Source organism: Camelus dromedarius, chromosome 20 (assembly GCF_036321535.1).
Source record: "Camelus dromedarius isolate mCamDro1 chromosome 20, mCamDro1.pat, whole genome shotgun sequence".
NCBI classification, from domain to species: Eukaryota; Metazoa; Chordata; class Mammalia; order Artiodactyla; family Camelidae; genus Camelus; species Camelus dromedarius.
In genome coordinates, this window is record NC_087455.1 from 16,099,061 (window position 1) to 16,111,170 (window position 12,110).

The 12,110-nt window shown below is 32.5% G+C and overlaps 1 protein-coding gene across 5 annotated transcripts in view; it reads left to right on the plus strand.

Annotated features, from left to right (window-relative positions):
• The window catches only part of TAF2 (TATA-box binding protein associated factor 2), an 86,280-nt gene that overhangs the window by 14,596 nt on the left and 59,574 nt on the right, over nucleotides 1–12,110 (plus strand). For all 5 annotated transcript variants that reach the window (XR_010377034.1, XM_031439550.2, XM_064476870.1 and 2 more), the window contains exons 4-10: nucleotides 367–485; nucleotides 1,762–1,903; nucleotides 3,130–3,361; nucleotides 5,670–5,854; nucleotides 6,901–7,014; nucleotides 8,282–8,381; nucleotides 9,988–10,073. Coding sequence is in view for 4 of the 5 variants with exons in the window: in XM_031439550.2 (XP_031295410.2) it covers nucleotides 367–485; nucleotides 1,762–1,903; nucleotides 3,130–3,361; nucleotides 5,670–5,854; nucleotides 6,901–7,014; nucleotides 8,282–8,381; nucleotides 9,988–10,073 (978 nt within the window). In the remaining variant the exon portion in view is untranslated. The remainder of the gene's footprint in view (nucleotides 1–366; nucleotides 486–1,761; nucleotides 1,904–3,129; nucleotides 3,362–5,669; nucleotides 5,855–6,900; nucleotides 7,015–8,281; nucleotides 8,382–9,987; nucleotides 10,074–12,110) is intronic.

The window sequence follows — 12,110 nt, forward strand, 5'->3', positions numbered from 1 at the left end:
TATCAGATTATAAAGCTTGTTGAATCCATTCAAATTTTTGCCAGATTAATAACAATTATGTCTTCAGTTCTACATATATTCTTTACATTTGTATCAGGAAAGTGTAGTGGCTTTGGCATTCCAAAATTAATGATAGATGTAATAATCTTAATCACATAGCATTGATGTGTAGACTATATATGCCATTACATTTATAGTTTAATAGTTTTTGTCTTGGGAAACAGAGCAACCGTTACTTGGCTAAAAAACATTCCTATGAATTAGTTAAGATGATACAATGCTCACAAGCAAATGATGCCAAGTATTTAAGAAAATGTTTGGTGAAATATATGGCTTATTATTAAAATTGACTCTTTTTTTTTCCAGGAGAAATCTCAATTATTTTTCCAACGCTTATGCAGCTGCGGTTAGCGCTGTGGATCCTGATGCAGGGAATGGAGAACTTTGCATTAAGGTCCCGTCAGAGTTATGGAAACATGTTGATGGTAAAATAACAAGAATATGTTGATTGTACAATAAAATCATGTTGTATTCAGCAACTAGAAACTTTTCATGAAAATTAATGATGTCAGAGTTTTAAGTTAATCAGTTGAAATATACAGAAGTTGGAAGCTCTTTTTTTTCTTAAGGATAGCTGGCCAACAGGAAAATAGCAATCAAGGGCTATGTTGGTTTTAACATGAAAGTTATTTTAAGAAATTAGATGAATGGAGCAATTTGATTTAAGAACCCATACAATATTAAATCAGTTTAGAATTACAGCATTTTATAATAGGAAGGATCCTAAAAAGTCATCTGATTTAATTCCTTCCTTTTACAGAAGAGTGATCTGAGGTTTAAAGAGAGTAAGTGACCTGCTGAATGTTATTAGTAGTGGAGCCAAGGCTAGGACATAGGGTTCCTGACACTTTTACTGTCTTGTTATTTGTAAACCTTCTTTATTTTCTTGTATAAAGTTACAACCATTATAATTATTATATATAACCTTCTGCTTACCTGTTTTTAGCCTTATAAAAATTAATCAAGATAAGGAAGTAGAAGACTGTTTTCTTTTTGCTTGTTGCTTTTTTTGGATAGTTTGTGTGTGTGTGCTGGGGGTAGGGGATTATTTGGGAGGCAAGTTGCCTAGTTTAGGGGACAGGCATGGAATGTCATCATGCATGTTCAGGGATTGAAGAAAGTCCATATGGTTGTAATGCCTTGGGGGAAATTTAAAAAAAAATCTTTTAATCTTATGAAAGCAACACATATTATGTAGAAATGAAACATAATAAATAATGCTATGTTATGTAAATTCTTGGGTGGGCCTTCCTACCTACCTCACCCCTATTCCTTCTACTCCTCAAAATCATAACTAGGGTTAACAGTCTGTGGGGAAGTGTAATAATAGAACAGACTTGAAAAGTAAGTTTTGAATTGAGTCTGGAAGGCCTTATGTGTCCTCTGTGGTTGTTTTGGACTTTTTTCTTCAGGCAGAAACGCTGAGAGGAGGATATGGCATGATCTCTATTTTGGGAGGACATAGCTAGCAATGACTAGAATCGAGTGGAGATAAGGACACCCGTGGAAGCAGACTGTTGAGTTACTATAGGCGAAGAGATGGTAAAAGCCAAAACTAGGTTGAGTAGTACGGGTTTTCATGTAAACTGAGCCTTTGATTCCTATTTATGTTCAGTGTAAGTCTTTGCCCGTATTATATCCACCACTGTTACCTAATTATTTATTTAAATATCATTGTATGTATATATTTGTTTGTTGCAGAATTAAAGGTCCTAAAGATACACATCAATTTTTCTTTGGATCAACCAAAAGGAGGTCTTCATTTTGTGGTACCAAGTGTAGAGGGAAGTATGGCAGAAAGAGGTGCTCATGTTTTCTCTTGTGGGTATCAAAATTCCACAAGGTAGATTACTAATTCTTACGTATTTCACTTGGTTTCATTTTTCTGTTGCGTTTTTTTCCTGTGTATATGCAATACATGTATTTAGTACAAAATGAGAAGTATAAGCTTGATCCTCAACTCTTTAGTAACTTCTTCTGAATCTTGTTACATTAATCATTCCTCCTCAGTCCTATATGTTCCCTCCTTCTCTTCTTTTTAATTCTGCTTTTCTAAAATCATCTTAGTTCTTTTATTTTTAAAAATTTTTTATTGAAGTAATGCAACATACAGAAAATTGCATGAATTGTAAAGAGAAAGCTCAATACATTTTCACAAGTGAACAAACTCATGTAGTTCATGCTCACATGAAGAAAGAGAACATTAACATTACCAGCATCGCAGAGTCACCCCTCCTCCCCACTTCCATTCACTGTTCCCCACCTGATATCCTCCTGCCCCAGGGTAACCACCATCCTAATTTCTAAAATACCATAGATTAACTACACCTATTTTTGAACTTTATTAAATGGAATCATATGCATTATACTCTTTCTATCTGGCTTTTTTGTTCAACACTGGTAGTTATTGTTGTACGTATTATAATTCATTCTCATAGCTCTACAGTTTACCGCATGTTATAGAAACATTATTTTACGTGTACCCTCCTCAGATTATTAACTCCTCCAAGCCAAAGATGATGTCTTATACTTCTTTGTGTTCCAGTACCAAGTACAGAACCTGGCACATAGTAAAACCTGACCTGAATAGAAAGTTGAATAGAAATTTTATGTGTGGCTTTACCAGCACTATTTGAACTTATGAATGCATCAGATACTCCAGAAAAGCAGTTTCCTAACTTACGGAATAGATTATGAGTATTGTATTTTTTTAAACTATTGTAAACATTTTTAGTTTCCAGAAATGAATGCTACGTAAAAACTGACTGTGAATATATAAGTAAAATTATTTTTCATTTAAAAATTGGAAACTAAGGGTTTACCTCTTCTCACGGTTTAAACTGGAGGTACCACATGATATGTTTTCTTAATACTGCTGAATAATATTTGGAAACAGGGCTCTGTGTTTAATCACATTCTTTCAGGTTACTCAGTAAAAAGCATCAGTAGGCAAATAGCTGAAGTTTCTTTTTGTACATATTCTGTAAATGTTAAAATAACTTATATGTGGGGGAAACAATGTAGGTTACACTTTGAACATATTTTTCATACTGTTGATCTTTTTTCTAGATTTTGGTTCCCATGTGTTGATTCATACTCTGAATTATGCACATGGAAATTAGAATTTACAGTAGATGCTGCAATGGTGGCTGTTTCCAATGGAGATTTGGTGGAGACAGTGTATACACATGATATGAGGAAGAAGACCTTCCATTACATGCTTACCATTCCAACAGCTGCGTCAAATATCTCCTTGGCCATTGGACCTTTTGAAATACTTGTAGATCCATATATGCATGAGGTAAGCCGTAGCTTCTTGCTCCTTTCACTCCCACCGTTTTACTCTTAATAAGGTGGATATTAATGAAATACTAAATTTTTCTTAATTCTTCCTTCAACTATCAAGAATATCACTAGAGAGAAAAGGTTTCCTGAAATATTTAATGATATGAATTCCTTTTAAAATGTCATACTAAAATTTCATATCTTTTTCATCAGAGGGCTTAGTGTTCCAAAAGAGCTGCAAGCATGCCTTCATTAGAGTATATAGGTTTATTTCTATAACTAATTCTGTTAACAGAGTTAACCTGAGTTTATGAATGTTATAATCCCATCTCCAGAACCTGGAATACTGGAATTTCAAAATTTAAGAACCAGATTTAGTGTCACTTCTGCATGTACAGGAGGAAAGAGAAAAAGGTTGAGTTAGAATTTTGGTCAACAAACTCATGAAAGTTTCCTCTACTTTCCTCCCATCTTGTATCTGGCCACATATTCTGTGTCAGTTGATAAGCCTAGTAGTGCTTTTAGGCCTCCCCAAGCATGACACTTCCGGTGGTTACAAAGTGATTCATTGGTTATTGACCATCCTCTCTTCCATAAATATTTAAAGTAACGTTTGAGTGAATCTCTTTTCATTTACTCTTGTCCTTTATGTTTTCAAGTTTAGTTTCGTTTCGTTTTGTTTTAAATATAAGGCTTGTGTTATGACCATGTATGTCTCAACAGCACTTCTTTCAAGTTGTATGAGCAAAAATTGAGGGCAGCCAGGTTTAGAAAGTCAGTGTAGCTCCTCAATCTGCCCTTATATTTGCTTCCCTGAAATTCGCAAGATTTATAAAATCGCTCATGGAAAATATTCAAGATATTTTATGAATGGTTTGCTTTTGGTGTCTTGACAATGACTCTTTGAAGTGTATTCACTGGTAAGATTGGTGGTAAATTTTATCATCTTTGGTAATTGATCAACTTTAAAATCGACATTTGATTAGTACCTACTTTGTATTTTGGAAGAATTTTTATTTTCTCACTCTGAGCCACTGGATGGGAGAAAAGTAAATGACAGTCAAGAAGTATTGTTCTTGAATACTTAAGACTATAACTTGGTCTTTCTCTCTGAAATAAATGGTGTTTACTGCATTATCAGTAGATTTGCTATCATGTAGGTTTGTCTAAAAGTGATTCTTTTTCCTTCTTTCTTTTTTGTTTTTGTTTTTGATGAATAGTATTTTATTTTTTGTTTGTGTACCAAGAGGAGTGCTCACCCTGATGCAGTTTGGACTCTGACCATTAATAACACATAGATGCTCCTTGTTCACTTATGGTAGTCTCTACTCTGTTCTTTCATAATGCTGTTAGAAAAATAATTTTCATCATGCATTAGAAACTTTCCTTGCCTCCACAGGCTTGCAGTAATCAAATCTCTTTAGCAGGGCTTTCAAGAGCTTCTAGAATTTGACCCTAATATTCCTTTCTAGCTTTTTCCCCATTACTTTCCTATTTATGTTTGTTACATTGAATATAGTTTACTTGGATTTTTTTCTGACCAAATCATGTTTTTTCCTGTCTTTGACTCTGTTTGGGATATCTTCTTTTCCTCTTCTTACCTATTAGGCTTTTGTCCAATTCAAAAAGAGTAGCTCAGAATCAGTCTTCCTCATGAAACCTTACTGGGTCATTCTAGTCAGAGTAATCTGTCCTTATCGATGTCATTCATTTGGCACAGAATCATAGTGTGGAACATTGAGGCGGGATGTGATATTTGAGTGTTTGTCCAAGTGGAATGTAATGTGATAAGAAAATCAGAATTATTTATTGCTGACATTTCTTATCTCCTAACTACCAAAAAGCTTCCCTGTAGCTTTTATATTGTTCTTTATATTTACTGAAGATAGTGTAATTGACATTAACTATTATCAAGATAGTACTATGATGTGCAACATTCACTACATTAGATATTGATAATCAAAGGTGGTTTTACAGTAAGCCACGGAAATCTAGATTGTTCTTGTTTTGTGTGCATATATACAAAAGAAACTTTAATTTGGAACCAAAGTTATATTTTCATTGGATCTAAGCATTTCAGAGACTTATAATTCATCATGAATTTAATTCTTCATTTCATTGATTATTTTATAAATATGGTCAGTAAAACTTACCACTGATTTCATAACAGTATTTTCTCTCAGTGCCATGGATTTGTTTAAAAAAAAAAAGCAAGGGGAGGGATTTATATGCAGCTTCATTTATAATTGCAGTATTTAGGAAATTAAAAAGATTTAAGTTAACTCTTTTATTTAATGATCTGCTTTCCTGCTTTTTGTTTTTAGGTTACTCATTTTTGTTTGCCTCAACTTCTTCCATTGCTTAAACATACCACATCATATCTTCATGAAGTTTTTGAATTTTATGAAGAAATTCTTACGTGTCGATACCCATATTCCTGTTTTAAGACTGTATTCATTGATGAGGCTTATGTTGAAGTGGCTGCTTATGCTTCCATGAGCATTTTTAGGTTTGTATCTCTTCAAATTTGAAATGCCTGAATTAGGTTAATGATGTGAAAACAAGTTATTTATTTTGTGATCAGTTTTAAGATGTGGTTTGAACTTTTCCCCTGCCATTTAGTTATGATTGGCTTTATAGAAAATCTGTTGTTTTTAAAATTTAAAAATGTAGAAGAGCACAAAGAAGAAAATTACAAAATAACCCAAAAGACTCATCTTTCTCCAGAATTAATTGATACTAATATTTTACATAGTTGTTTTAGTCTCTTTTCTCCTTATGCATTTAAACAAAATCATGCAAGTTACTATATGAATGTCTAGTTGGATTTTTGTCCTAGCACTATTTAAAAATTTACTGATACCATCAGAAATGTTTATGCCCAAAAAAAGAGAGAACTTTGTTTTCTTTCTTCTTGTATCTTCTTTACCTCCGTCCTTTCTTTCATTCCTTGAAAAGTTTATTTTTATTTTTTATTTTTTATTGAAATATAGTCAGTTTATAAGTTGTGTTAATTTCCGTGAAAAGTTTCAAGTTTAGAAGTTTTATGTCTCAGGGTCAGTCTTTTTTCCCTCCTCCAAGCCTGTTTTTTCACCTGTAAAATGAACGTAATAATACTGTTCCTGCATTCTCCAGAGTTGTTAAAAGAGACAACAGGACAATATATTTGAAAGTAAATACTATAGCACAAAAAATTAATAGTATTATTAGGAAAAGATTTTTGAAATTAGAAGAGCCCTTTGTAAAAGGATTAGTCTCTGATTAATATATCAGTTTCTGATTGATGCTGCAACTCCCTACCCCCAAAAAAGGACATTTATATTTTTCATGAAAATCGATGGGAAACAGTTCTTGCTTTCAAGCAAAAGTTATTATGATTATGGATTTTCAACTAAAATTTGAAAAGATCTGAAAGCTCTTGGGGAGAGTATTTTGGTTTTTCTCTTTTATGTCTTAATTGAACTCCACTATTTTTAAAGTGTGATTATTTTATTTTGACTGAATAATTGTTTATTTCTTGGTTATAATTAGCCACCTCTTATTTTAAATTCGCAGCACAAATCTGTTACACAGTGCCATGATTATAGATGAAACACCTTTGACTAGAAGGTGTTTAGCTCAGTCCTTGGCCCAGCAGTTTTTCGGATGTTTCATATCCAGAATGTCTTGGTGAGTAATTTCAAAGTTTACAACTACTGAGAAGAATTAGGAAAGTTTATTTTTATTTTCTTTTCCTGCAGTGTAAGCTGAAGTTTGTCCTAGCTGCAGATAATTAACTTAACAGACACTATTTCTCTGTATGTTTAAAGAAAAGTAATGAGTCTAAATTCTGTCCTAAATTTTTGGCCATGACCTCAACATGTCAATATAGTTAATTCCGTAATTTGCAATAGAATAAGGTAAGAATTTTGATAGCAACAATTTCTTAAAGAACTGAATAAGTATTGTAGATATAAGGACTTCAGTGTACAGAGAACTATGGTTGGAATACTAATGTCAATATTCAATGCAGTTGATAATGTTTAAGGTAAAATAATGGTCCTCTAAGTAGTGATAATGATACAGATGTTTTCCTGTTAGTACCTACCTTTGAACTAATTTACTTGAAAGATGGGAGAAATAAAACAGTTTTTATTTTGTTTTTGATTAAGTTGAGGTGAATTTGAAGAAATAGACAAAATTCCCTTCAGATTATTATTTATGATTATAATTTATAATTGTGACCATTCTGTGCTATATGTAATATGTGAATCTTGATTTCTTTTTCTTTCCTTCTGGAGGGGAAAGGGCAGAGTAAGGCCTCTTTGTTTGTAATTTTCCTAAAATTACATAATTTCGTTAAAGAATAATGCATGGAACGTGATAGACAAAATGTTTGAATAAACGAATGAATAAATGGATAAACATACAAATGAATGAATGGTGTCATTGCCTTTCTTCTTAAGAAATTAAAAAATAATTAAGTAATTAAACTTTAGGTCTTTGGATCCCACTAATACTTACGCATGGAATTGGCAGTAATAGAATGTGTACTTTAGGAATTGAGCAGTATGGTCCTGGGTATGTGCACGTATTTTCTTAGAGGCAGACAGTATGGACAGAATTGGGCACGAAGGAACCAGTACTGCCAGAGCAAAGCACAAACATAGGTACATTATACTTGAAATAAGAGAATAAAGTGGTCTTACAGTTAAGTTCAAGCCAGATGTGAAGAAGGTATAATGAATGGACAAGAAGAACTCAGCCAGAGGAAGTGGGAAAACCAAATGGTTTAATAACTTTCATTTTCTTTAAGAAGGAGAGAAGTACACACTACACTAGTTCTGTGTCCTCTTTGGCCTTATCTGAGGAATTTTTATTATTAAAATAATAAAATTTATTTTTTATTTATATTAAAATATAGAAATAACTTATTATTATTTAACTTTTTGCTTAGGTCTGATGAATGGGTGCTGAAAGGAATTTCAGGCTATATTTATGGCCTTTGGATGAAAAAAACTTTTGGTGTTAATGAATATCGCCATTGGATTAAAGAGGTAAAAAAAGCAGCTGGATCCATTATCCACTTGGAAGTCAATAGACATGGTAGTGTTCTCCTGATTTTCCAGTTGCATGTTTTTTATTTTTACTATTTATAAAATACTTACTGTCATTTGAAAGTTCCTAATTTTTTCCAGCAAAATGAGAATCACTTTGCAGAGAAAGACTAATGGTCTAGTTTCCATTGTCAGTGTTGGCCTCCAAAGACTTTTTTGCTAAGGAAGAGAATATTCAAGTTCTTTACATCAACCTAGTCATTAGATATATTCCAGCTCCTCATGGTAGTCATTTTTAATGTAATTCTGTGCTTCCTAAATTTGTTTAGACTTAGCGCCTGGATTCTGGAGTCAGATTGCTTTTCATTCTGCTTCATACATTTACAGGCTTTATGATTTTGGCCAATCTTTCAAAGCCTCATCTGTATAAGGAGAGTAGTAGTAGCGTCTACACGTGGACAGGGATTGTGAGACATTATACATGTAATGTGCGTAGTGCCTAGTACGTAGTAAGTACTTACTGTATGTTGGCTAGTCCTTCAGTGCATTTGTGTTCTCTATCATTTTCACATCTTTTTCCCATTATTTAGAGATTTGGCCAAAAAGAAAAAAAAACCAAGAAAATTTTGCCTAGCCCATTCTGTTTATATACATTTTAATCACATCATACTTCTACTCAGTTGGAAAAATTTCAGCCTTTAGTATCCTCAGTAAATAAATAGTCCCCTCCATCTTCCTTCTTTTTTCTTATTTTATATATTTTCATCATCCAAACCTAAACTCAAGCCAAAAGATAATTGTAAAAGATTTCAAACATTGAGAACTATAAACGACTTTGTACATCTAGAACTGGAAGAGTCCATTTTTCACTTCAAAAACTTAATAAAGGGGGAAAAAATAACATACAGCACTACAGTGTGTCAAGCACTGTTATAAACATCTTATAAATATTAACTGTCTTATTCCTTCTAACTCCTTTGTTGTTATCTGCATTTTACAGATAAGGAAAGAGAGGTTGTTATTTGGCTAAAGTTACACAGGTAGTAAGTAGTAGAGCAGGATTCAAACCTGGCTTTTAACTACTTCAGTATGGTTTTTGCCACTTCTCTGTACTGCTTATATAATATTTAAACTAGGCATGAATTTTCAGCACAGTTGTGTTGTCTTTTTTATCCACTTAAAGTTTTTTTTCAATTTGATCTGTGTCATATTAGAGAAAACTAGAGAAGTTTTATAATGATAGTTTCCTGGCATAATTCTATCTCTGTTTCTTTTCACTTGCTTACATCCTCCACCAGAAGCAAAATACAGAGAGGGAAGAAATAAACTTGGAGCACAGGTCAGAGAGTTTGGGAAGAACCATTAGGAAAACTTGCCAGGCTACTGGTGAGCCCTGAACGCAAAGTAGAGAAGGCTTTTGGGCTCTATCATTCAGCCAGCTGTGTATTCTGTTTTGTTTGTAAGAAAATAAACTACTCTCCAAATACATTTCATTCATTTTAAGAGATTTACATTCTGATTCCAGGAAATTAGAAATTACAGTTTGGTTCTTAAATTTGTTATGTAAAATAATTTTCACTGTCTCTTATTTTTATATCTTTTTTAGGAGCTGGACAAAATAGTGGCTTATGAACTAAAAACTGGTGGAGTTTTACTACATCCCATATTTGGTGGAGGAAAAGAGAAGGATAAGTATGTTGATTGTTCAGATAGGATATTACAAACCCTGTTTTATGGAATTAGTCTTTTAGGATCACTTGTATGTGTGCGAGCCCACACAGGCCAAAGAAGTAGTAATAATAGTATGTAATAATATTGAGGCCACAAATGCTGTTAATATTCTCATTACTCCTTTCATTACTGTTTTTATTGCAAATGATGACTATAAATGGATTTAAACATTAAAAAAAAAGCTCAAAAATATGTTTTTTTCTTTTTTCTTTTAATTTCCTAATGCTGATATATTGTCCTATTCTCATAAAAGTTTGAAAGTAATAGAAACAAGTATTTTGCTTATGTACCACTGATTTTTTTTTTAAGTCTAAGTAGATAGTTTCAGCATTAAGACATCCTACCTGTACCTGTTTATCTGAATGGTCACCTACCTAGATAATTATTTACTCTTTCCTTTTTTCCCTTTTTCCTTTTATTTCCCCCTCTCTCACTTTCCTTCTCTTTCCCTTTCTCTCTCTCTTTCTGTTTTTTAGCAGGTAACTGTAAAGGAGACAACCACTTACAACAAAATAATGGTGCTAGCAGGAATCCTTATTTGTTCTAGGGTCCATGGATTTCCTAAGGGAATATGGATTGAATTGGATAGGAAATTTCTTCCGTATTTTTACTAACCATTAACTGAAATTTTATACCTTTAATTATGACTGTAGGTAAAAGACAATGCTGTGACTTTGTCAGCAATAGAAATCATAGATGTTTTCCTCTCACATTATAATTGTTAGCAGATACCTTGAAATATTCTTTGCACTCCATTACCTTAAAATTACTGCAGTAAACCACTGCTAGATCTTATTGAATGCTATATAAATAATAAACTAGCTCCTATATTGGTAGCATCATAGTTTTTAAAAAATACTTTGACAACTATATTTCATTAATACTGATTTCCTGTGTGTTTATTTTGTACATTATAAGCAGTTTTTCTCATGTCTGTAGGATTAACCAGACTACCCAAGAGTCTAGAAAGTACAACAAAGATTAAGAAACTTGAAGTTGTATAATCAGTAGTCTTTTGTTGAAGCATGGTCACTGAGACAAGATTAAGTCAGTGGAAAGGCATAGGAATTTGGAGTTAGACAAACTTTTATAGTTACTAATTTTTGTGATCTAAGAAAATTGTATAACCTTTCTGAGTGTGTATGTATGTTTTAATGTATAAAATGATCCATCTTAATCAGGTTGGTTGCGAGGATTACTTGAGATAAAGCTTTATACATAGTATGCACTCACTCAAATGTTAGTTCTTTTACTTTCTTCTCCTGACTGCCTGCTATGTGGCAGTTTCCTAGCATATAATTAGAGTGTGTTCCCATTGTGTGTCAATGTTATTTACACTAAATGCTTTTACCTTGGTTCTGCCTATTTATTTAGTTCTTTCTGATGTTTGATTTTTAAAATTTGTACTGTAAAAGCAGTACGTGAATACATGCTCTTTGAAGAGATTCAAAAAAGGACAGTTTAGAAGCTTGTGGAGTAACAAGTAAAAGGTTCTTTTTAGCCCTCTTTTACCACCCCTCACTCCTACCAGTTCCTCTCCTTGGAGATAACCGTGGTTATAAATTTGGTATATTGTCTTCCAGACTTCCTCCTTTTTATTTTTTTGTCTTTTTTTATGTGTATATGGCATTTATAAAATGTAATTTAATCATGCATGTTACTGTGTACTTTTCTTTTTTAAAAAATTAACCATATCTGTAAATTTTGGCAAGCATTCCATGTGACTACATGAATTTATTTTGTTCCATTTAAGCACTATATAGTATTTTATTAACTCTTGGAATTTATTTAACCTTTTTCATATTACTGTCTATAAGTTCATAAGCTCAGAAGTAGTAAATGAAGTATAAAAGTAATTTTTTAAATATTAAATTAACAAATATTTTAAATTCCAATATTCCATGTTTTTTAAGGAAATATATAATGACAGTTCTTACACATTGATTTTGGGAGTATAATTTGGTACACTGATTTTTGAAGGGTAATTTGTTAGCACCA